Consider the following 24,638-nt stretch of genomic DNA (forward strand, 5'->3'; position numbering starts at 1 on the left):
TGGAGCCCTGAAAGTGGTGGACCTCCATTCATTTCTATAGGGCTGCCGAAAATAGCCGAGTGGTGGCTCGGCTATTTCTGTCAGCTCCATAGAAATGTATGGGAGTGGTGGCTGCACAAGCGTGGTGTGCTCCCATTCACTACTATGGGGAGAGCGCTTGGTGGTGGCCAAGGTCCTGTGCCATCACCTTCCCCGCTCCGTTTTTGATATAGGTGTGGCTCCCAGCGGTGGGACCTGCACCTATCAGACAATGGGGACATAGCGATATGCCCCCATAGTCTCAGATGGGAATGCCCCTTTAAATCTCCCAACATCTGGTGTCAAGGGAGAGTCAGGAGACCCCATACACTTAGATGGTCAGTTAGTCCTTCCGAAATCGGTAAATTTGGTCAACAAACTATACATCTAATGTGGATGTCTGGTTAAATTGACTGTATGGTTCCTAGGGTTTACATTCTTGTACATTCCTGTTGACATAATGACAGATTAATCACCTGTACAAATAAGCAACGCTAGTGGCATTGTCCCAAACCAAAAACAAAAAAAACATAAAGGCCCTGATTTATCACGCCCTTAACTCCAGAATTCTGCCTTCAAAAAGTTGCAAAATTAGACTTTTGGCATTCTGAGACTTTTTGCATTTTTCCACCAATCACTCCAGTTTCGAAATATAGGTGGGGAGGTGGATGCGGTTAGCTATGTTTATTGACTTTTACTCTAGATTTATCACAGAGACTTTTTTTAAAAGTCGCAAAAAAGTTGCAGTCTCACTTCAGTAGGAGGATGGAGTAGGAAAACTGGGGTAGCTTTTCTAGACAAAAGTGTTAGGTTTAAGGATAAGACAAATTTATCAAACAACGTGAGACATATGATAAATTTATTTTTCATAGACCCTTTTTGGACCCAGGATTTTGAAATTATATAGTTCAAATAGCCTAAGGCTACAAAACTCCTGTTTCTGGTCAGGTAAAACGTAACGTTTATTTCTATCAATAAAACTAATACAGAACAGGAGAAAAAGAAAAGAAAAGAAATGCTTATTTTAAAAGGTAAAGGTGCTATGATGATACTCGCGGCAGTAGACTGGGATATGATTCCCATAAGCGCGTCCTAATTTACTTTGGGATAATTCCCTCTTAACGCCACTTAAGGTATAACTGCTGCCACATAGAGTGTCCAAGGATAACCTCATGTATATCACTTGGAATGATTCCCTATTAGCGCCACTCTAGGTGCAGCTGCTGCCGCTGGTGTGTCCAAGTGTGGTGAGTCTGCAGTTCTCACCACTCAGACACAGCATCTATCATACACCTATTTTAAAAGATCAAACTAGAGCTCCCCCAACATGTTTCGCCACTAGATGTGGCTTCATCAGGGGATGGAGCTACTGTCAACGATGACAGTAGCTCCATCCCCTGATGAAGCCACATCTAGTGGCGAAACATGTTGGGGGAGCTCTAGTTTGATCTTTTAAAATAGGTGTATGATAGATGCTGTGTCTGAGTGGTGAGAACTGCAGACTCACCACACTTGGACACACCAGCGGCAGCAGCTGCACCTAGAGTGGCGCTAATAGGGAATCATTCCAAGTGATATACATGAGGTTATCCTTGGACACTCTATGTGGCAGCAGTTATACCTTAAGTGGCGTTAAGAGGGAATTATCCCAAAGTAAATTAGGACGCGCTTATGGGAATCATATCCCAGTCTACTGCCGCGAGTATCATCATAGCACCTTTACCTTTTAAAATAAGCATTTCTTTTCTTTTCTTTTTCTCCTGTTCTGTATTAGTTTTATTGATAGAAATAAACGTTACGTTTTACCTGACCAGAAACAGGAGTTTTGTAGCCTTAGGCTATTTGAACTATACATATGATAAATGTGACATAAAGTACTCCAACACAAACTCAAGCAAAACTGACTTCAAATATTTCCCTCATGATAAATTTCCCCCATAGAACATTATGTCATATAGATTTGATTTATACCGATATCTGCCTTCTTCCAGGTGCTACAACATCCACATGCTATTGCCATTTTTGAAGATTACATTTATTGGAGTGACCGATACACTAATCGCGTTTTACGAGCCAACAAGTGGCATGGCGGAAACCAGACTGTTATGATCTATAATATTCACCAACCGATGGGGCTCTCAGCTGTTCATCCTGTTAAACAGCCTGGAGGTAAAGACTCTGAAATTCATGTCTTCTGGCTACTAATTCAGCTATTTTTAATATATTAGCTGTTTAAATCAAGTTGTTAATGGTATAAGTACGGTTATTTAATCAGAATCTCAAAAGAGTAATGGTTAATACAGATAAATTATATTATAGTGTGGAGTATTTAGTTTTTTATTAATACTATAGGATCAATCATCAATTGAAATATGATTCATCAACTCATCATATGGAGAGAAGTTTTTAGTTTTTAAATTTTAAATTTATTGGTCTATATAATAATCTAGATGCTTATAGTTTTATTATTTGTTTCCACAGGGCTAAATCCATGTGCATCAAACCCGTGCAGCCATCTTTGCTTGCTGTCTTCAAGTTCTCCAAAATTTTATTCTTGTGTCTGTCCTTCAGGTTGGAACTTAATGGCTGATTTAGTAAACTGCCAGCGAGGTAATAAGAAGCTGTCATGATGTTTTTTTATTTTACTTGCTGGATTAGCACACCATGTTGTCCGCATCCGTATGTCCATTCCATTGCACCTGCAAAAATATAGAACATGTCCTATTCTTGTCCGTATTACACCAATTCTACAGAGGGCCGGACGTTCAGAATGTACGCGGCCGGTGTGCATGTTCTGCGGGTCCACAATTTGTGGACTGCAAAACAGCCAATGGTCATGTATGAGCCCTTAAGGAGAGTTTAGGTTGGGATAAGATGATCAGAATTATTCCAGCAGATGGAGATGAGCATGTTTGTACCTTTTGGGAGACAGTGATCTGTTCACCTGCAGTTTTGAGAGTAGACAACACACTTGCCTTACAGTGTCCACGTTTCCTTCTTGAGCTTCTTGAGCTGACTAAACACTTTGGATAGAATGCTCATTCCAGCAACATCTATTCCTCATAAGCCTGCATGTTTGGTTTAGTCGATCATGCATGTGTTTTCAATAGGGAGAGACACCATTGGCAGTGACCTATCTCCTTTGAGAATAAATCTGGCTTGTTGAAATCCAACATGTCCAACCCTCCTTTCCTCTGACATTTTCCATCAAGGGAGAGTTGAGACACCACCATCATACACAATAGATGGTCAGAAGAAATTGTAAGCACTACATTTACCTCTGTAATAAGGCATGCTATTTTTTTCTCTTGGAGTCATACGAAGGTTCAGTATGGCCCCATATTCCTCTTTAGGTGCAGTATTTCAAATTCATATAACAGAGAAAGAGTCAGAATGCAATCATGTGCATGCATAAAAAATTGAATGTTACATCAGTGTCGGACTGTGGGTTCCTTCAGTATCTGTTCTGTTTGTGAGACAAAATTACAGATCCATAGAACTTGAAGACCATGGCCTTATAGGGTGGCCAACGCTGAAATATACTGTGCACAGGAGCACTTTTAGAAATGTCTAGAGGTGGCCACACACATTAATCGAATCTAAAGTTAATAAAAATGGACGATTCCAACAAAGACTATCATTTGTCGGGTGAAATTTAACAATGAACCATTGTTTTCACTGACCGGTAAAAGACCATTATCTTCTAAAAAGAAGTCACCCATGTTTGAAATTTTTGTTTGGCTGATAGTTGTATGAAAGATTATTTTAAAGAAATATTGTTCATGGATGGAAATTCCTTCTTGGAAAGAACGTTTTTAGAAAGTTTGCTTGTCCATTTCCCAGTTTCCCATGTATGGCCAGTTTGAAAGACTAGAATGGCCAATGAGAACTACCAATTCTATGGCGGTGTCTACAAAATGGTTGTTCAATCATCAGCCTACTTCTATCTGATGTGTAACTTTGGATTTACTCTAGGTGTTTAAATATGAGGATCTCCCTCTGCACAAAAATTGTTCCAATCTCAGCCAAATAAAATCTTGTTATCCCCTATAATGTGTTTCCTGTCCACGTTGCAACAGGATTGTTAGTGGTCAAATGTTGGGAAGAATTTTTTGTTCGGATCTGGTGGATTTGATCATTGAGATCATTTGTGATCCAACACATCTGCGGTTAAATAGAAAATGAAGACTCGCCAGTACGTGCGATCGATAGGGCTAGTGACATAATGAAAGGTTGGTTAGAAACTGTATTTGAAGAAAACCCGCTAATTCTGAATGTTTTAAAGAAGGAAAACTATTAAAGAAATTGTCTGGGCTGCAGATATTGATGACCTATCCTGAGGATAGATCATAAACAGATAGGTGGGGGTCCTGGCAGAGCTGAAGCAGAAGGCTTTGTACACTGTGTAATTTTTTGAACAGATGATTACGGTGGGTAGGGTAATATTTCTTTCTTATGCATATTCTTTTGTAATCATATTGTGAGATGTATTTTTTTTATTAATTGGTAAGATAATAAGAAAGAGAACCCAATAGCCACATAAAATGTCACCCGCTTTATGTGCTAACATCTAAATTTGTTCTCAAGACTTCAAAAGTTCTTAAAATGTAATGTTTGAGCCACTCAGAACAATAATGTCTTGTCCTGTTGCCGATAAAATCTGTCCAGCTGTCAACAGTCAGCATGTAGGTCCTTTGTAGAGGGAAAATGTTGGGGCAAGGGTTAGGTTATTCATCTTTTTTGTCAATGCAGCTAAGCTGAAGAAATCAGGAAAAGGTACTCTAAGCTTTTCTAAGCTTATACAGGGGGTGATAATGAAATTTGATATAAATATAGAATAGTCTTCAATTTATATATTTATATGCATTGTTGCTTTTTCCAGGATCCGTTGATTTTCTTTTGGAAAATTTTGATGAAGCTTTCTATTCTGAGAATTAATGAAAGAGGCATTTCTGACTCATAAAGAGATGAAATATAGCCATCACTTAATGATCAGTAAGGGTCTGACCTTTTGGACCCTTGGCGATCTTGAAAAAGAAGGGGATGCAGTGGTCCTGGTCACTCCATTGAGCAAGGAACTACAGCACAGTGCATTTGATTAGATTGGCACTGTGTTACGGCTACCCTGCCAGGCGGGTGACCGGTCTGGGCTGCTGTTGTGTAGGGAAACTCTGTGAAGAGAGCACAGCCTTGAATGGACACTCCTGCCCCTTCATACTCACGATTTGTAGAGGTCCATCCCAGAGGTCAGACCACCACCTATAATAAACTTTTGGCATTAGTTTAATGAGGTTGTCAGAATAAAAATTTATTTTGTGAAATTCAGGGAAGCTATTACAATAATTAAAGAAAATACTAACCATTATGGACCTCATAGGTTCTAGCGCCTCCCTGCTGGGCTTTGTTTTATGACTGCTGCAGTTATTTACTGGCCTCGGCTGTTTTGTGCAGTGCACCACTGAGGCCAGTGATTGAAAGCAGGGGTTATGTGCGGTATACTGGCACGCCATCGCTGCAGTAAAATACATAATGCCATGGCTGCAGTGGTGGGGAGGAACGGATCGGCAGTGTTGGTGCAGAGGGGGTTCAGAATGGTAAGTATAACTTTTAATTTTAAATTATTTTAATAGCTTCTCTGCCTTTTGCAAAAAAGTTTTTTTTTAAGGCAACCCCTATAAGATATGGGAATACCCCTTTAAAGTAATTTTTATATATAAGTGTTTTGACATGTTAGTAAGAGAACTTCCTGTATGATATTTCTATATCTTCTGTTATTTATTTCAGTGACAAATAAATGCATGACCTGTTCGTTACCAGCTGGTTTAAAGATAGCACCCCACTCAGGAGCTGAGCGGGCACTGCGCTGGGTGCCTGCTCTTTTACATAGCAGACACCTGGGGGCACAGTCCCTTCAGATGCCATGGTCACTTGCAACCATGACATCTGAGCAGTCTTTTCCCTGGAGAACTGCTCCCCCGGGGACAGAATGGCTCCCCTGTCCCAAGACTGAGGGAGCTGTTTGGTTGCTAAGGCAGCCTCGTGCCTTCTGAAGGCTCTGAAGCCTGCCATAGTGAATTTAGCCTGTGGCATCGCTTGATAGGAGCGCAGTGAATCTCCTATAGCCTGCAATGTTAAATTATTGCATCCTACTGGAGAAGTGATTAGAGGATTGCATGTAAAGTCCCCTAGGGGGACTTAAAGAGTGTAAAAAAGCGGTTGCACCATTTGAGCCATTTAGTACAAACTGCATGGGTGTACAACAAGTGTCCGGTCGCTGAGGCTCCTCAATGATCCACAGACTATATGGACCCAGCAGTGGACCTCTGCCTGGCGATGTAAGCAGAGCTTATTGCATTGCTGTGCTTCTTTTGACACTCACCTGGGTGATGACCGAGCATCTGACATAGAGTGACAGCACAGTGCTGGTCCCAGTCCTGAGGCCTAGCGCTCTCTCAAGTTCCCAGTTCCATTTATATATCAATATCCTTAAGAAATATTTTGCAGAACAGACATTTTTAACATCTATGAGCGATCAAAGTCTCCAATGAATGAACAAAGGACCTGATGCTCCAACTTTGTTACCAGAAAGATTGTATCACTTGCTAATTTAATTGTGAAAGCTTTTAATTATTGCTAATGATTGAGAAAAAGGACCTTTGCTCACTCTTCTGAGACGTATTAGGAGTCTAATCCTTGATGACAGTGTTATTTTTGTCTGCCAACACAAACTTTCAGCACAAAGATTAGATTGTGGTATGCTCATTCTGATCTATTGTCTTCGTTTCAACATGGCAATATAGTTCACCCTGAGATCTGAAATTGCATAGAAGAAAAAAAAGACAACAATTAAAAGTTAGATAAAGTTTCACATAGTTCAATGCCCAGACCCGAAAAATAAAATGGATGCCTCAATAATGAAGCACTGAGCAAAAATTAATTGAATAAATTGGGGTTTTCCAGTTTCCATCATCACCCTTTAAAATAACCACTTATGGAGTTAGCTGCCATTTTGTAATGTGTTTCTTTTGCCTTTATTTCTCCTATCTCCTGTTCTGGGGTTCTGGGCTGTGAAGCTCATTTTTATTTCCTGTGATGTAATGTCCATGGGCGTGTCAGTGATAGGGGGTTGTAAATGTAACTAGCTGGGTGGGAGGAGCTATAGACCAGCTGGGTGTTCTTAGGGGCGGTGCTGGAGGTGTGGCAGAGGAAGGAAAAGTGCATCATGGGTTTGGTTGGATTCAGCAATAGCAAGTGCAACATACAGGATGTAAACAGGGTGATTTATTTACATGGTTAAAAGGGGCAGGCGAGTCCAAATTGAAGAAAAAAAGCATGTACATGAGATACGCAACTGCATGAGCATATCTGTTAAAAACCATAGAAATCCCAGAATATCCCTTTTAAGATAAAGAACCAGAAACATACATGATCACATTCTAATAAAGGGCTAGAGACTTGACAGTATCCACTATAACAGTGACCTCTACAGCACCCCGCCCCTTTAACAGTGAACTCCACAGTCCCCCACCCCTTAACATTGACCCCCCCACAGTGCCCCACCACTTTAAAATGGGACCACCACAGCAGCCCATCCCCTTAACTTTGACCTTCACAGCAGCCCACCCCTTTAACAGTGAGTTTCCCAGCACCCCAATCCCTTGACAGTGACCTCCTCAGGCACCCACCCCCTTAACAGTGACCTCCACAGTACCTTGCTACTTTAACAGTGACCTCTACAGCAGTTACCCCTTTAATAGTGCACCCTGGTCAATAGTGACCTCTACAGTCCCCGCCCCCTTAACAGTAACATCCGCAGTGAACGCCTCTTTAACAGTGACCTCCACAGTTCCCGCCCCTTTAACAGTGACCTCCACAGCGGCCTGCCCCTTTAATGCTAGGGCTACACGACGACATGTGTCGCATGACATTTTGCCTCAACAATTTTTATAATGATAGTCTATGGTGTTGCACTGCGACTTGTGACATGCTGCGACTGCGACACGACAGTTGCAAAAAATCCATCCAAGATGGATATTTTCTGTGACTGTCGCGTTGCAGTCGCAGCATGTCACATGTCGCAGTGCAACACCATAGACTATCATTATAAAAATTGTCACGCAACATTGGTGCGACATCAATGTCACGCGACACATGTAGCAGTGTAGTTGTGCCCTATGTGTCGTGCAACTTATTGTCATGTATCCCTAGCCTAAAGCTCACCTACAGCAGTGAAGAAAAATGGCTGGGTTGTTATGGAAACCTGGAGTAAAACTGTGTGTATGTGGAGACTAAGGGCCTGTGAGCTTCTATTGGCTGATAAGGTACATGTGACCGTGTGCATGGCAGTTGGGATATAAAGAGAAAGGCTTGCAGGCTTGTATTGGCTAATGCAGGTCATATTTTGGGAATATCTCAGGAACGGTATGTCCTAGAGAGCTGTGACCCCCACAAGATTTCTTTCCAGGTAGCAAGGGATATGTATAGTTTAATTAAAATCGACGGTTGCGTTTTTGAGTGATAGCGGAACATACATACATACATACACACATATATACGTCCTTCTTTATATATATATATATATATAGATTATACTGTATATACACCCGTTACGATCAGGGCTTGCCTGCTGTCTAATACCATACGCTTCATTGAACAGGTAAATGTTCATTAAAATATTTAATTAGTATGATATTCTTACGTGGAATTATAATGACAAGTGCAATGAAATGAGCCCTTACTTTGGACTTAATTAGCAAGATATTGCAATTAGTGACTTCACTTAACCTGTAATTTCCTTGCTTCTGGCAGAATAGCAATATAAGTACCAGTGTTTGTGTAACGCAGTGATTTAGTGGCCATGCCTGATTGATATTCAAGGTGCCTTGAGAAAAAAAATTAGAAATATCAGCCTCTAATAGATAATAAAAAGCACTTAGGGGGGTTGTCTGGGAATATTGATTGATGGCCTGTCTTTAGTTTAGGTCTTCAGTACATGATCGGTGGTGGTCTGACACCTGGAATCTCTAGCATTTAGCCTAATAGAGACCCCTTCATCATTTATACAAATGGGTGCTTGGAAATACTGAAAGAGATACTGACTGGCTTGTCCAAACTCTTGGCATTGTAACCTAACCTATGGTTCTATATTTCTCCTTTTTACAGATGAAAAGCCTTTCCTTATTATAGTAAGAGATAATATCATTTATGGGATGTCTCTTGACCCCCTGCAAAAGACCAACGATGCCATGGTACCAATAGCAGGCATCCGTAATGGATATGATGTGGAATTTGATGACTCAGAGGAAATGATCTACTGGATTGAAAATCCTGTAAGTTCTGTAGATTCCATGTCTACTGCAATAATCACATGTGAAGTTGCCTTGGAGGAAACAGAGATAAAAATAGAACTCTGACCTCTTCTAACACTATAATCCTAAGGACGTGGGAAGTTAAGGTTTGGGTTGGTAGAGGAGGGACATCAGGGGTGGATTGACCATAGACCTTATAGGGAAATTTCCCAGTAGGCTGATGCCCAGGGGGCCACCTGGGCCCTCCTCACAGCATGTCAGTGGAAGTTTTTGGGGATGTATGTTGTGCTGCTGGCAGTGTTTTGTGCCACAATATGGTATTGTTGGCCCTGCCTTCCATCAATTTGGACCCAACTTCAAAACGGGCCACTTTTGGTATTTTTCCCAGGGCCACTTTAAGTTCCCAGGCCGCTCCTGAGGGACATAGAAGACCTCTATTCACCCTACTTTGATTTTGCGCTTACCTGTTATGACCTCAGGTAACAAAGGTTTCAGTCCATCATAAAGGCAAAGCAATGCTTTAGAATCTGTAAGTAGAAGATGCTTTAAAGTGATATTCTTGTCTTAGGGCCTGTTCACACGACGTGATGACCACTGTTTAGATAAAAAAAACACCACTCTTTATACTTTCCTTTTTCTTTTCCAGGGTGAAATACACAGAGTGAAGGCAGATGGAAGTAACAGGACGGCATTTGCCCCATCTGCGATCATGGGCACGCCTGTTGGTCTGGCCTTAGACTGGATTTCAGGGAACCTTTACTACACAAATCCAGGGACTCAATCAATTGAGGTACACTGTATAAAACGCTATGAATAATTAAATGTATTATTTAACATAATTTTTCAGTGCGGGTGAAAATAAATGCACTGGCGTTAACAGGGGCATAACTAAGAGTATTGTGCCCCCTTAGATATCCGAGACCTAGTGTCTAAGGGGGCACAATACTATAGATAGCATGTCATAGAGTGCCCTGGATCAGGGTTTGCATGGGGACCAGGACCATCAGGTTACTCCTCCGCATACTTCTCAATGCATTTCAGGCCTTCCAGGTTCTGATTTTCTTCAGACTTCCTAATTCTGTGCCCTGGAATCTGTATTTGCATGGTCTGTTGAGGTTACACATCAAAAGTCTGGTCACAATCCATATTTTATCTGTATCTACTTCACCCCTATCATTTAAGGTTCTTAAACTGTATGGAGATGTAAAGTATCGAAAGACTGTTATTACAAATGATGGGACCCCTACTGGAGCTGGAAGACCACTTGGAATAGCTGTGGATCCCGCTAGAGGGTATGATACGCACTTATCTGTTATAGTTTGCACAGAACTAGAGATAAGCAAATTTCTCCAAATCCAATTCGTCCACAATGGCTGACTGATTCAATTTGGGCCCAGATCAGTTCTCTACCCAAATCGAAAGTACTCCAATTGGCCTGAAAATTTATATATGGCTATCTGAGGTCTCCTAGGACTCCTATGTTTTCTTTCTTGTCTCTTACTTTTTACAAAAATGTTATTGACTTTTAATTATAAATTTTTCCTCTCTCTTTTCTTGTTCTCTACCTCCAATACTGACCTGAATCAAATCACCACCTCAAATTCTTGAAAAATCCGGGTCAAATCTGATTAGTTTCAAACCGATTCACTAATTTCTAAACAGAACCTTAAAGGGGTTGTCTCACTTCAGCAAATGGCATTTCTCATGTAGAGAAAATTAACAAGGCACTTAATAATGTATTGTCTCCTTTGCTGGCTGGATAAATTTTCCCATCACATTATACACTTCTTGTATCCAGGGGTTACTACCATCCTGCAATCCAGCAGTAGTGGCCGTGCTTGCAAACTTTAGGAAAAAGTGCCGACCTCTCTGTTGGTCGCGACCGCAAGAGTGTGAATAGGCATGTATGTGCAGCAGCTCACGTCCTCGCCTTCTAGTATCTGCGCTGCCCCTGGAATTGTAACACCTGGATACAATCAGTGTATAATGTGATGGAGAAATGAATCAAGCCAGCAAAGGAGGCAATATGGACAATCACAATACATTAGTAAGTGTCATTTTACGGCTGTACACATTGCAAAGTGAAAGTAAGAAACCCGGGAACGTGAAAGTAAGAAGCCCTATAAAACCCTCATCCCACATGATCTCTGCCATTTCACTGTGGGCAGAGCATAGGGAGAGATATGGCAAGCACTAGGGACAGTGTTGCTGAAAATGATTTATAGAAGAATATTGGAGCGAGAGAGTGAAGGGAGACTGCAGGGAGAGTACAGGGAGAGTGCAGGGAGAGTACAGGGACAGTGCAGGGAGACGTATTCTGCATCAGTTTTATTTATTCCTTCATTTACTAGCCGTAAAATAAGATATGTAATTCAATACCAATAAGATGGAAGCCTTTATTATTCCACTGCCAGCGTACCAACCAATTCCCTTTGGTCTGCACCCCTTAGGGGGGGCCTTGTCTTAGTGATGACTATCCTCATCTTTTGCTGGATTTACTTCTTCCAAATCATCATTCAAAGTCTCCATGTCCTAGAAAAGTCAGCAAGATGCAGAGAGGAGCTGCTGGATGTTCCTGATGACATATTCTCATCAATATTAGATGATGTGGTAAAGGAGGAAAAGCAGATGGTAGAAGAAGGGCTCCCACCTGTAGGGCAGGAGAGCGCTAGGGTTGGAGAAGTGGGTATGCCAGAGCTGATTAATATTCTGTGTTTACTGTCAAATAACCTGCAGGAGATTGCAGGCTAGAACAGCAATAATATGCATATTGTCCTCCCACCTAACCGGCCAAATCCCATACCAGCAATAGCCCCTGTTTAAAGGTGCCACGCAGCCATTAACAATGAAGGGGGACTATATAGTGCGTTCTTCATTAATAGATGAAAGGCAGCTGTGAGCCAATTCGCTGCGCAATTCTTTGCTTCAGCATGGCCACAACCCGCCTGCAGCACGGCCGTTCCATATGGCCACACCCTAAAGCAGAGTGGCATGGGTATGATTTATAGCGATTCATGACTAATACATTTCTGGGCTAACTTCGGCGAAGTTGTCGAATCAAATTTTTCAAAACTAATGAGGCCCATTAAAGCTTGCTCTGCAATCAGCTGACATGACTGGTTAGCATTGCTGTCTGGACTTTCATTTGCAGTTAATAATTATTATCTTAACTATGTTGTTTGGGAAAACATTTAGTGAAAATTTGGTAAGAAAACAGTAATTTGTCTTTCTAGAAAGATGTACTGGACGGACCAGGGGACACCTCCAAAGATTGCCAGTGCACATATGGATGGCTCCAACCCAACCGTCTTGTACACCAACAACCTTGATCATGTCGAGTTTATCACAATTGACATCGCGGAGCAGAAGCTGTACTGGGCCGTTACTGGCAGCGGAGTGGTAATTAAATTCTGGATGGCTAAAAAGAGTTTTATGATATTTGAATTTTGGATAACTTCGCTCATCTTTAGGTCTATTCATGGTTTCTATTGTTGTTCCCATACAAATTTGTCCAATTTAGCCACATGTGGTAGCAACTCTTAAAGAGTGTCTGTCAGCATGATCAACCGTATTAAATCAGGCATGCAGCCCGGTAGGGTTGATCATGCTTATTAAAACTATACTTTTGTTATGTCTTTAAGTAGAACTGTTGCCGAGATATCTATGTGTTTAGTATCATGCAAATGAGCTAGTTCGAGCACCAACTGAGTTCTTGGAGCACTGCTTTTACAATACCCCTCTGATGTGGGCACTTCCAGCTCCCCTTGTTTGATTGTCTAGCCCTGTCAATCAAGGGTGAGCGGTGTATGCCCAGATCAGAGGGGTGTTACAAAAGCAGTGCTCAGAGGGCTCAGTCCAGCACCTTGGTTTCGAACCGGCTCATTTGCATATTACAACAAACGCAGATTTCTCGTCAACAGTTCTTCCTACAGACATAACAAAGGTATTGATTTAATCTGCATGATCAACCCTGCCAGACTGCATGCGTGGATTAATAGGGTTGATCATGCTGACAGATGCACTTCTGAGGATATTTTTTCTCCAACTAAATACATTTATACAAGAATCCCACGTGAGAATAGACTCTTTGCCTATATGTCAACCCCTGTATCACTACTATCTTTCGCTAATTTCATAAATTTAGTTTAGTTCCTTACCTGTAGTCTAATAGACAGCAGGAAACTGTTTTTAGGCTGGCGGTGCACCCCCCTTCCTTCCATGCCCATATGCAGCTGCACATGTTCCACACATAAAAGCATTTTAGGGGTTGTAGATGTTTCCCAATTACTACACATCACTGCACTTTAAAGCAACAGAGAGCTTCAGTCATTTGTTGTAAAAACAAAACGTTAAAGAGGACCCGCGGAATATGAGCCTATGAATATTTCCATTATGCAGTCCTAATATTGCACCTCTCGACTGTTGGATGCGAGATTAAAGGGAGTTTACATAGCAATGCTTTCTGGATCGCGCGATGTATAATGGAAGCCCTGCACTATATATAGCCACCAGCAGAAGGACCCGGCTTCGCATGGGTATATTTCATCTATTTTATTTAATGTTTGTGTGTGTCGTTAAAAGATATCAACAGTATCCACTATAACAGTGATATTTACAGCACCCCACCCCCTTTAACAGTGACCTCCACAGTAGCCTGTCCCCTTAACAATAACATCCACAGCGCCCTCCCCTTTAACAGTGACCTTCATAGCGGCCGCCCATTTTTAGTGACCTCCACAGTACCCCGTCTCGTTAACAGTGATTTCCACAATAAGCCGCCCTCTTAACAGTGACCTCCACAACACATCACTCCCTTAACAGTGACTTCTACAGCACCCTTACCCTTAAAACTGACCTCCATAGTGGACCGTCTCCTTAATTGTGACCTCCATCGTTCTCTGCCCCTTTAACAGAGACTTTTAACAGTGACCTCCACAGCATCCCGCCCCCTTAAGAGTGACCTCCACAGCAGTCCGCCCCCTTAACAGTGACCTTCAAAGCATCTGCCCCCTTAACAGTGACCTTCACAGCAGCCCGTCCCTTTAACAGTGACCTCCACAGTGGCCGCCCATTTATTAGTGACCTCCACAGCGGCCACCCCTTTAACTGTGACCTCCACAGCAGCCTGCCCCTAGGGTGGCCAGAGGTCCGGTTTTAGGCCAGACAGTCTGGCTTTCAGACTCCCTGTCCTCGGTCCGAAGCAGGGCCTGGATGGACACAGGGATGTTCTTTTGAACAGCTCACTCTCAGACAGCAGCACTGTGCTGTCTAAACGTGAGCTGCAGGGAGAAAGTCACCCTCCTTCCCACCCCTGCAGCTGACAGAAGTAGATTTTTACCTTCATTTTTTCAATCCATGTTGGCTGTGGAGTGTGAGGGGGCGTGGCCTAACCGGGTGGCTTAGCGGGACCTGGGGGTGGGGTTTTTAAGTCCGTCTTTTGAAGGTGGCCTGAATGGCCACCCTACCTGCCCTTGAACTGTGACCTCCACAGCACTCCGCTCCCTTAACAGTGTCCTCCACAGGGCCCTGCCCCTTTAAAGCTGACCTACAGCAGTGAAGAAAAATGGATGGGTTGTTATGGAAACCTGGTGTAAAACTGTGTGTATGTGGAGACTAAGGGCCTGCCAGCTTCTATTGGCTGATAAGGGACATGTGACCAGGCTTCTATTGTTTAATGCATTTTTTGGGAATATCTCAGGAACGGTACGTGCTCGAGATCTGAGACTCGGTTTAAAACTTTCCGGACACCTGATGTACCTGTGTACGAAATTTTGTGATTGTAAATGCGACGGTGTGGATTCCTTTAGCGGACATACATACACATATACACTCAGCTTTATATATTAGATTGTGAGGACTCCATAACTGTCTTTGTAGATTGAAAGAGGAAATGTGGATGGAACGAACAGAATTACCATAGTGCAGCATCTCTCACACCCCTGGGGTATAGCTGTTCATGAGAACTATCTGTACTATACTGACCGGGACTACGAGGCCATTGAACGCGTGGATAAGTCTACGGGATCTAACCGGGTGGTCATGAGAGACAACGTCTCAGGTCTCAAGTGTCTACGTGTCCACTACAGAGACAGTGAGTATCTTTTTATAAGAGTGGGTCATTTTTCACTTTTTGAGTATTTCATATACTTTTAGTGCCTTTTTTTAAAAGCACAATCATAAAACTGTTTTTGGGGATGTCATCTCACAGCCCTTCTCCCCCAAATCTTCTAAGGGCGGGTTATGGAATTCCGTTATAGGGTTCCGTTATACAGGGCTAAAAGGGAATTCTAGGATGGAATGCAAAACTGAACCCTTTAAGAGGCATTCCTTCCGTTTTGCTCCATCCTAATACATGTCTATGGGGACAAATAGCAGTTCTGTTTAGTTCCATTATACATGACGGAAAAAATAGACAATTTTTTCCGTCATGTCTAACAGAAACAAACGGAACCGTTATTTCTCCTAATTTTATTAATTTTTTTACTCCTGCAAAAATGTTCTATCCTTGTCCTGAAAACGGACAAGAATAGGACATGTTCTACCTTTTTTGTAGGACCGCGAAAAAGACTTACCGGGCTTGTGTGCTGTCCGCATCTTTTGCAGCCCCATTGAGATAGGGTCTGTGTACAATCTGCAAAAAAATAAGGATCAGATGCGGGCCAAAAATACGGACATGTGCATGAGCCTTGATTCAACAGCCTATGAGAGTGTGTCTCTTCACACGATGGATTTTGGGACGTATTCTGCTCTGAAATCTCCAGGAAACTCCCGTGTAATTCACCTCTTGTGTTTCTCAGTGGGAGTCCATATTATACTTCACACATGGTGGATTTTTCTTTGCACAGATCTGAAGTCTGTGTCATGAAAATTAAAGAATGGACATGTCAGTTCTTGCAGAGGGGTGGAAACACACAGATTAGCCCCACTGAATTCACACTGCACATGTGCTGCATGGCTAAGTGAATGATATTCGGCGCGTGTGCAATGGGCCGATATATGTATTTTTTTATATTTTCCTAAGGAAAACAAGTTTGTGCATTGCCTGGAGGATGAAACAGAAAGGTCTAACCTTTCATACAGAATAAACTGTATATTCATCTCCTACACAGAAGTGTCCGGTTCTTCTAATGGATGCAGCAACAACCCTGATGCCTGCCAGCAGCTGTGCTTACCCAAACCCAGTGGACGGTTCGCTTGTGCGTGTGCTACAGGATTCAACCTGAGCGCTGATAACAGAACCTGCACGCCGTACAACTCCTTTATTGTGGTGTCAATGCTGTCTGCAATCAAAGGGTTCAGCTTAGAATCTGCCGATCACTCCGAAGCTATGGTACCAATGGCAGGAAGAGGTAGGTGACCTTGTCTTCACATAGGTACTTTATATGGGGTTCAAGATTTTGCAATACAATTTAAAGAATAGAGAGCGTGTGAGGGGGGAGCATTAGATAAGACCAACCCCTCCATAATTGATCTTGAGCAAATACCAGCATAGTAGACCTGAATTTGTTATCTCTGTCTTTTGGGTTGACACAAAATGCATTGTGAGTCATCTCCTACACTGGCTACACCACTATGGGCTGTAAAAAAGTCGCTAATTATTTTGCACTTCTCTTTTGAGATTCTCTAGTGGTGAGAAAGGGGTAGGGGCTTGTGGGGGGGGGGGGGGGGGCCGGGCCTTGTGCGGCCCCCTGGATTTACTATAACTTACGCCACAAACTGGCTTAAGGGGTTGTGCAGCAATATATATTGATAACCTATCCTCAGGATATTCATCTCTGTAATATATATATATATATATATATACTAGCAGAAGGACCCGGCTTCGCACGGGTATATTTCATCTATTTCATTTAATGTTTCTGTGTGTCGTTAAAAGATATAGAAAGTATACCCCATAACAGTGACCTCTACAGCACCCCGCCGCACTGTCTGCTGAGCTGTGTATCTAATCCTATCCTGTGTGATACTGTCGGCTGAGCTGGGTATCTAATCCTATCCTGTGTGATACTGTCTGCTAAGCTGTGTATCTAATCCTATCCTGTGTGATACTGTCCGCTGAAAAGTGTATCTAATCCTATCCTGTGTGATACTGTCTGCTGAGCTGTGTATCTAATCCTATCCTTTGTGATACTGTCTGCTGAAAAGTGTATCTAATCCTATCCTGTGTGATACTGTCTGCTGAGCTGTGTATCCATGAGGAGACATGAAGTACAGAGAGGACGGAGAGGACAGACTGTGGTAATGGAGACTGCATGCAAGTTCTGCTGCTCATTATCCACATCCCACTCTCCTCTCTGTACTTCATGTCTCCTCATGAACTCCATTTCTACAGAGATTCAGCTGAAGATCATATTAAACTGTATTCAGGATCCTAGAAGAAGATGAGGCAGCTCTTTAGCTCACTGCTGTGAAGTAACTTGTCCTCCTGTGTGATTAGGACAGGTTTTATGTGTACTGATAGGACAGCAGCCATTTTATTACTCCTAATGATTGCTCTCCAGACAAAACTAGTCATTATAACTAATGAAAGATATTTAGGGATATATTTATTATAAAGTAATATTTAAGTATTTTAATTTTCCTAATTCCCGGAGAACCCCTTTAAGATTGATGGAGGAGTATACATTTCCTGATTTTTGTACCTTTTTGTAGGACGTAATGCTCTTCATGTGGATGTTCACATGCAGTCTGGTTTCATATACTGGTGTGACTTCAGCAGCTCTTCGTCTGGATACAATGCCATCCGCCGGGTTAAACCCAATGGCTCCTATTTTAGAAATGTTGTTACTGGTGGTATTGGGAGGAATGGAATTCGAGGAATCGCTGTCGACTGGGTTGCAGGTTGGTTAAATCAAAAGCACTTTGTGAATATAATTTTTATGAAATTTATGGACTTCTAGAAGTGTGTACACTGATATCACAGGACCCCATAAACTTATTATGGGCTGCCTGCCCCAACGATTTTCCCAGTATGCGTGGGTCAAACACTTACAAGGCAACACACAATGCAAAGCATGACTTCCCAGTTTGTTTGTTTTGTATTAAGAGAAAGACATTTTAATTACCTAAAATTACCTAAAAGTGTAATTAAAAAAATCGCCTTCCACCTCAGCCACTTTATTAAACTTCTGTGCGGAAAGTATGGTGCTCATTCTGGACAGCAATTTTTTTCAATGTATTTCCACTACATACCTTACATAAGTACAATGATAAATATCCCACCATGTTAATATCAATTTTTTTTTATTTTTAGGAAATCTCTACTTCACCAATGCATTCCTGACCGAAACCTTCATCGAAGTAGTTCGCCTGAACACCACCTACCGTCGTGTCCTAATGAAAACCTCAGTGGATATGCCCAGGCATATTGTGGTGGACCCTAGGAACAGATACCTCTTTTGGGCAGATTATGGACAAAATCCCAAAATTGAGCGGGCATTTCTGGATTGCACCAACAGAACCGTCCTGGTGTCTGAGGGAATTGTTACACCCAGAGGTTTAGCTGTGGATCGCCATACTGGCTATGTTTATTGGGTCGATGACTCTTTGGATATGATTGCAAGGGTTCGACCGGAAGGTGGTGAAACCGAAATAGTAAGATATGGCAACCGTTACCCAACGCCTTATGGGATTACCGTATTTGAGAACACAATTATTTGGGTGGATCGAAACTTGAAAAAGGTTTTCCAAGCCAGCAAGGAACCTGGAAACACCGAGCAGCCAACTGTCCTCAGGGATAATATCAATCTTCTTAGGGACGTTACTGTATTCGACAAACGTTTTCAACCCATTTCACCGGAGGAAGTCGGCAACAATCCATGCTTGGTGAATAACGGAGGGTGTGCACACTTTTGCTTTGCTCTACCTGGGACACAGACTCGAAAGTGTGGTTGTGCCTTTGGGGCAATTAGTGGCGATGGAACAAGATGCATCATATCAACAGATGACTACTTGATATATGCCCTTGAAGGCTCCATTAATAGCTTGCCCCTGGACCCTGAGAATCACAGTCCTCCTTTCCCCAGGGTCAATGTCCCTAGGACAGCAGTGGCTCTGGATTTTGACAGCTTGGATAACAGAATATACTACACCCGAAGTGCAGGAGCGGGGCGGAGTGAAATTCGCTACTTTGGTCTTTCATCTTTAAATCAGCATACTACGGTGGCTTCAGGTAGTGAAGAAAATAAAATTGCAATATTGTTTAGTGTTGCATTGGTTGGGTTTAAAGGGGAATCTGTTAGGGGCGTATCTGTCATCAAGCTTGCTGACTGTCTCCAGTAACCATCAGTACAATTGTGATTTTTTTGTAACAGCTGAAACTCAAGATCAGTTCTGCAAGTGCAATGCATTTTAAAGGGGTTGTCTCACTTCAGCAAATAGCATTTATTATGTAGAGAAAGTTAATACAAGGCACTTACTAATGTATGGTGATTGTCCATATTGCCTCCTTCACTGGCTGGATTCATTTTTCCCATCACATTATACACTGCTTGTTTCAATGATTACGAGCACCTTGCAATCCAGCAGTGGTGGCCGTGCTTGTACACTGCAGAAAAAAGTACTAGTCTATGTGAGCATCTACGGTCCCGGCCACCAGAGAGGCCGGCACTTTTTCCTATAGTGTCCAAGCACGACCACCACTGATGGATTGCAGGGAGTTCGTAACCATGGATACGAGCAGTGTATACCACAATGGAAATATGAATCCAGCCAGCAAAGGAGGCGATATGGACAATCACAATACATTAGTAAGTGGCTTGTATTAACTTTGTCTACACGATAAATGCCACTTGCTGAAGTGAGACAAACCCTTTAAGGACTATAAGTACAAGCTTATTATCTTGATATATGAGCTTTTTTGTTTAACACCCAGCTGTATATTTCGGTATTCTTTTTGGGGGTGTATACTGAAGAAACCTTATGTCTTCTGAATTGTCTTTTAGATTTGGGAGCTCCGGATGGAATAGCCTTTGACTGGATCCATAAAAGGGTTTATTACAGTGACTATCAAAACCAGACCATAACCTCAATGGCACTGGATGGGTCCAATCGTACTGTGATTGCTCGCGTATCCCGGCCCAGAGCTATCATGTTGGATCCGTGCAGAGGGTAGGACCACCATATTAGCCCTAGTCCATAGTATGCAGTGGTGTATAGAGTACATTGAGCATGTGCTATGCCTGTTTTGTGTCTGAACTGAATAGTGTTCCCCTGTTCTGTATATTAGGTACATGTACTGGACGGACTGGGGCACCAATGCCAAGATAGAAAGAGCCACGCTAGGAGGAAACTTCCGCACAGTCATTGTGAACTCCAGCTTGGTATGGCCAAATGGACTTACCCTTGACTACGAAGAAGAGCGACTCTATTGGGCTGATGCAGTTTTGTATGTACTATTACCTCTGCATTTGATGAAAGGACTGTAGCTATCGTGCACATGGAACATGCTAATACTAAGGAAGTTTTCTTTCTTCTTGTGTCTTGATTTGGACACCCATCACAAAAAAGGCATTTTAATTTTTGCATTAAAAGCTAATGGCACTCCTTTATTTAAAGGTGTTGTCCAGGAATTTATAATGATGACCTATCCTCAGTATAGGTCATCATTATCACATTGGCGGAGATCAGAGTCCCGGCACCACCACCAATCAGCTGGTGAGCACTGCTGGCTCCGAGCAGCTTTCCAAACACAGTGCCATACATCGTATAGTGGCTGTTCTTGGTATTACAGCTCAGTCCCATTGACTTGCAACTGAGCCATGTGACCAATGTACGGTGACATCACATCATATGGCCTAGGAAGAGGTCACAGTGCTCACGGAGGGCCGGTCTCTTCTAAAAGCTGACTGGTGGGGGTCGAAGATATACATTCCCGGATAATCCCTTTAACTGAAGTAAAGACAGGTGTTATACTGATGTTCTATACAGTATATACCAACCCATAAAAAAACTTATGTTATATACAGTATATATCAACCCATAAAAAAAAACACACACCAGTAAAGGTGTTTTTTGAGATTAGAAAAACTTGTTTTTTTTTATTTCAGGAACTGCACCATTGTTGCCTGTGGTTAGTAAAATGTTGATGACCTGTCCTCAGGATAGGTCAATAATATCTAATCGGTGGGAGTCTGAGGATAACTCATCAATATTGTACTTCTGGGAAACCCCTTTAAGAGTAACTCCTCTAATAATTTTCCCCAGTTGTGTATTAGGTACCTATTTTTTTTCCTGTTTTAAATGTCATAAATTTAAAGGAACACTCCAGTCATAATGTTTTAAGCCTAATACCGGACTTTAGTGGGCGGTGCATGACCGGTATCATCTCTTTGGTGTCCTTTTGAATCCATGTGTCATGCCCCGCCCCTTCAGGCTCTCTACTAGGAATAACACAGTCCTGGCTGGAGTGTTCCTTTAAAAAAAAAAATTGGTATGAATTAATATAAGAACAAGACTGCTTTTATATTTATGGTGTAATATATTTTTTTAGATTTTTTTTTATTTGTGCTTTTTTTTCTTCTTTCTTTAACAGCCAGAAGATAGAACGCTGCTCTTTAACTGGCGCAAATCGTGAAGTTGTGGTTAGCACTGCCATATATCCATTTGCTATGACCCTGTATGATCAACACATTTATTGGACTGACTGGAACACAAAGAGCATATACCGGGCGAATAAATACGACGGTTCAGATCAAATAGTTATGGTCCAGAACCTTCCACGGCGCCCAATGGATATCCATGTTCTGTCTAAAAGCAAGCAACAGCAGTGCGCCAGCCCCTGCGATCAGTTCAATGGTGGCTGCAGCCACATCTGTGCGCCAGGTAAAATGTACTATGCATATGTAGAAGGTTTATGTCTTCTTTTACAGTTTGCGATACCCATGAAGCATTGGTTAACTTTATACTCGTGGTTAGTGATGAGCGAAACCCGAACTTTACAGGTTCGGGTTCAGGTGGTGTAGGAATTCCGTTATGGATTCCGTTATATCGGAATAAAACGGAATTCATAGATGGAATGCGAAACGGAAACCTTTAAGAGGCATTCCGTTTTGATCCGTCACAATAGATGTCTATGGCCAAGCACAACGGATCCGTCTGATTTCCATTATGCAGGACTTTGTTTTCAGTCCTGCTTAACGGAAACCAGACGGATCCGCTATGCTTGGCCAGAGACTTCTATTATGACGGATCAAAACGGAATGCCTCTTAAAGGTTTCCGTTTTGCATTCTGTCTACGTATTCCGTTATAATGGAATCCATAACGGAATTACTACACCACCCGAACCCCGAACCGAAACCTGTATAGTTCGGGTTCGCTCATCCCTACTCGTGGTACATTAAGCAGTGGCAGCTGATGTTATCTTGACTTTCAGTGGATTTTGTTATGTTAAGGCCTCATGCACACGACCGTTGTGTGCATCTGTGGCCGTTGTTCCGTTTTCCGTGATTTTCTGCGGACCCATTGACTTTCAATGGGTCCGTTGAAAACTCGGAAAGGAGTCAACTTAAAAGCTATATATACCTTTGACCGCAATTTTTTTTTACTATTGCATTGTACTTTTTTTTTATTTGTCTTTATTGAAAATTGTTGAACCCCTGTCTCTGTACAGCCTTGAGTTTGTCTAGTAGCAGGTTCTGAATTTTCACTCTGTTACATCAGGCAGCTCAGCTGACGGCTCCTTATCTCTGACCTCCTAAACATTCATTATAGCTCAATTCTTATCTTACTAAGAAGAATAAATAAGTGTTTTTATCACCTTATTAGACATTAGGTTTATTAGATGACTGGCACAAAGTATAAGTACCATTCACACAGCTACACAAATGGTTAATGCTTTGTGACTGAATGGCTCAATAATTTTTAATAAAGACCAATAAAAAAAAATTATGATTCTTAACCCAAAAACGAGTAAAATGCAATCCAATTCCCAAAGGTGTACATAACCTTTTAAGGTTTACTGCAATTGCGTATGTAATGCTTTGTGTCAAGTTAAAGAATGCTACAACTGTACATGTGGTAATATTGTCTGAATGTTAAGGTCCCAATGGAGCAGAATGCCAATGTCCTTCAGCTGGAAGCTGGTATTTGGCAAACAACAACAAGGACTGTATTGTAGACAACGCCACTAGGTGCCAGAGCGGGCAGTTTACATGTCTCAATGGGCGATGCATATCGGAAAGATGGAAGTGTGACAATGATAATGACTGCCAAGATGGCAGCGATGAACTGGAACGTGTATGTGGTGAGTTATATATGTTTTTTATGCTTTTTTTTTACTATTTGTTTTACATTGGATAAACCAGAATATTCAGCCAAGACCATTCACTTGAATAGGGCACAGCTGCAATACCAAATGCAGCCTGTAGAGAAGAGGGGCACCGTTTTTACTCTCCTACAACCCTATTAACAGGGAATTATATGAAGCCAAGAAATTTATACCTGTTAGAAAAGATCATGTTTATTGCTCGGTTTAGGAAAGAGAGGCCTAATGACACCATAAATCTATTGATAGACTGTTTGATTTCATTATCTAAAATGTTCTTCCCTTGGATAATGTAACCATCATTCGAGTGTCGAAAAGGACACAAAGGGGGGAAATTTATCATCCCCCACACCACATTTTTTTTTGCTTGAATGGGAAGAGCAGTTATAGTTACAATGCACCACCTCTACAAGCAATTAACCCCTTAGTGACCACCCATACGCCTTTTTACGGCGGTCACTAAGGGGCCTTAGTCTGGGCCGCTGCTTTTTCACGTGCAGCGGGGACCCGACTCTCACATGAGAGCCGCGGTTCTGCTCTAACAGCTCGGACTGGCAGGAGTGAGGATCTGGGCTGTTTAACGCTTTAAATGCGGCAGGCAATGGCGCCTGCCTACCTTAAGTAGTTTTCAGCAGGTTGTGCCTCTCTGGCGCAGCCTGCTGGTCAATGTCAGTAAACCAGTGACTTTAATGTATTTTAAAAGCAATCAGAATATTGTCCGTTATAGTACCCTTGTGGGACTATTAAGTGGTAAAAAAAAAATGTAAAAAAAAACCCAAACATTTATTATATAAAAAAAATTCCAGTAAAAAGAAAAAAAAATACGGTTAAAGGGATATGTCCTCTATCTACCTTTAAGGACTCCCCTCTATGAGCCAGGAAGGAGAACTTCTCTGTAAGAGTGACTTCCATTATGTCGAACTCATGGCTTCCATGGCCTCTACAGTGCAAAATGGGTTATCTCTGATGAGACAGCCACCCTAATTGGCCGGCATTTTCTGTTTCAGTCAAAGGAGTTAGGCCATGATTGATGTAAAAAGTAAAAATG

The 24,638-nt window shown here is 42.0% G+C and overlaps 1 protein-coding gene across 2 annotated transcripts in view; it reads left to right on the forward strand.

Annotated features, from left to right (window-relative positions):
- The window catches only part of LRP2 (LDL receptor related protein 2), a 199,830-nt gene that overhangs the window by 115,924 nt on the left and 59,268 nt on the right, over nt 1-24,638 (forward strand). For both annotated transcript variants that reach the window (XM_040441900.1, XM_040441901.1), the window contains exons 30-43: nt 2,010-2,187; nt 2,500-2,628; nt 9,181-9,347; nt 9,973-10,116; nt 10,509-10,618; nt 12,560-12,725; nt 15,204-15,417; nt 16,436-16,675; nt 17,979-18,167; nt 18,580-19,497; nt 20,270-20,435; nt 20,554-20,712; nt 21,859-22,148; nt 23,366-23,569. In XM_040441900.1, coding sequence (XP_040297834.1) covers nt 2,010-2,187; nt 2,500-2,628; nt 9,181-9,347; nt 9,973-10,116; nt 10,509-10,618; nt 12,560-12,725; nt 15,204-15,417; nt 16,436-16,675; nt 17,979-18,167; nt 18,580-19,497; nt 20,270-20,435; nt 20,554-20,712; nt 21,859-22,148; nt 23,366-23,569 — 3,274 coding nt within the window. The remainder of the gene's footprint in view (nt 1-2,009; nt 2,188-2,499; nt 2,629-9,180; nt 9,348-9,972; nt 10,117-10,508; nt 10,619-12,559; nt 12,726-15,203; nt 15,418-16,435; nt 16,676-17,978; nt 18,168-18,579; nt 19,498-20,269; nt 20,436-20,553; nt 20,713-21,858; nt 22,149-23,365; nt 23,570-24,638) is intronic.

The sequence above is a fragment of the Bufo bufo genome, chromosome 7 (genome assembly GCF_905171765.1).
Source record: "Bufo bufo chromosome 7, aBufBuf1.1, whole genome shotgun sequence".
Lineage (NCBI taxonomy): Eukaryota > Metazoa > Chordata > Amphibia > Anura > Bufonidae > Bufo > Bufo bufo.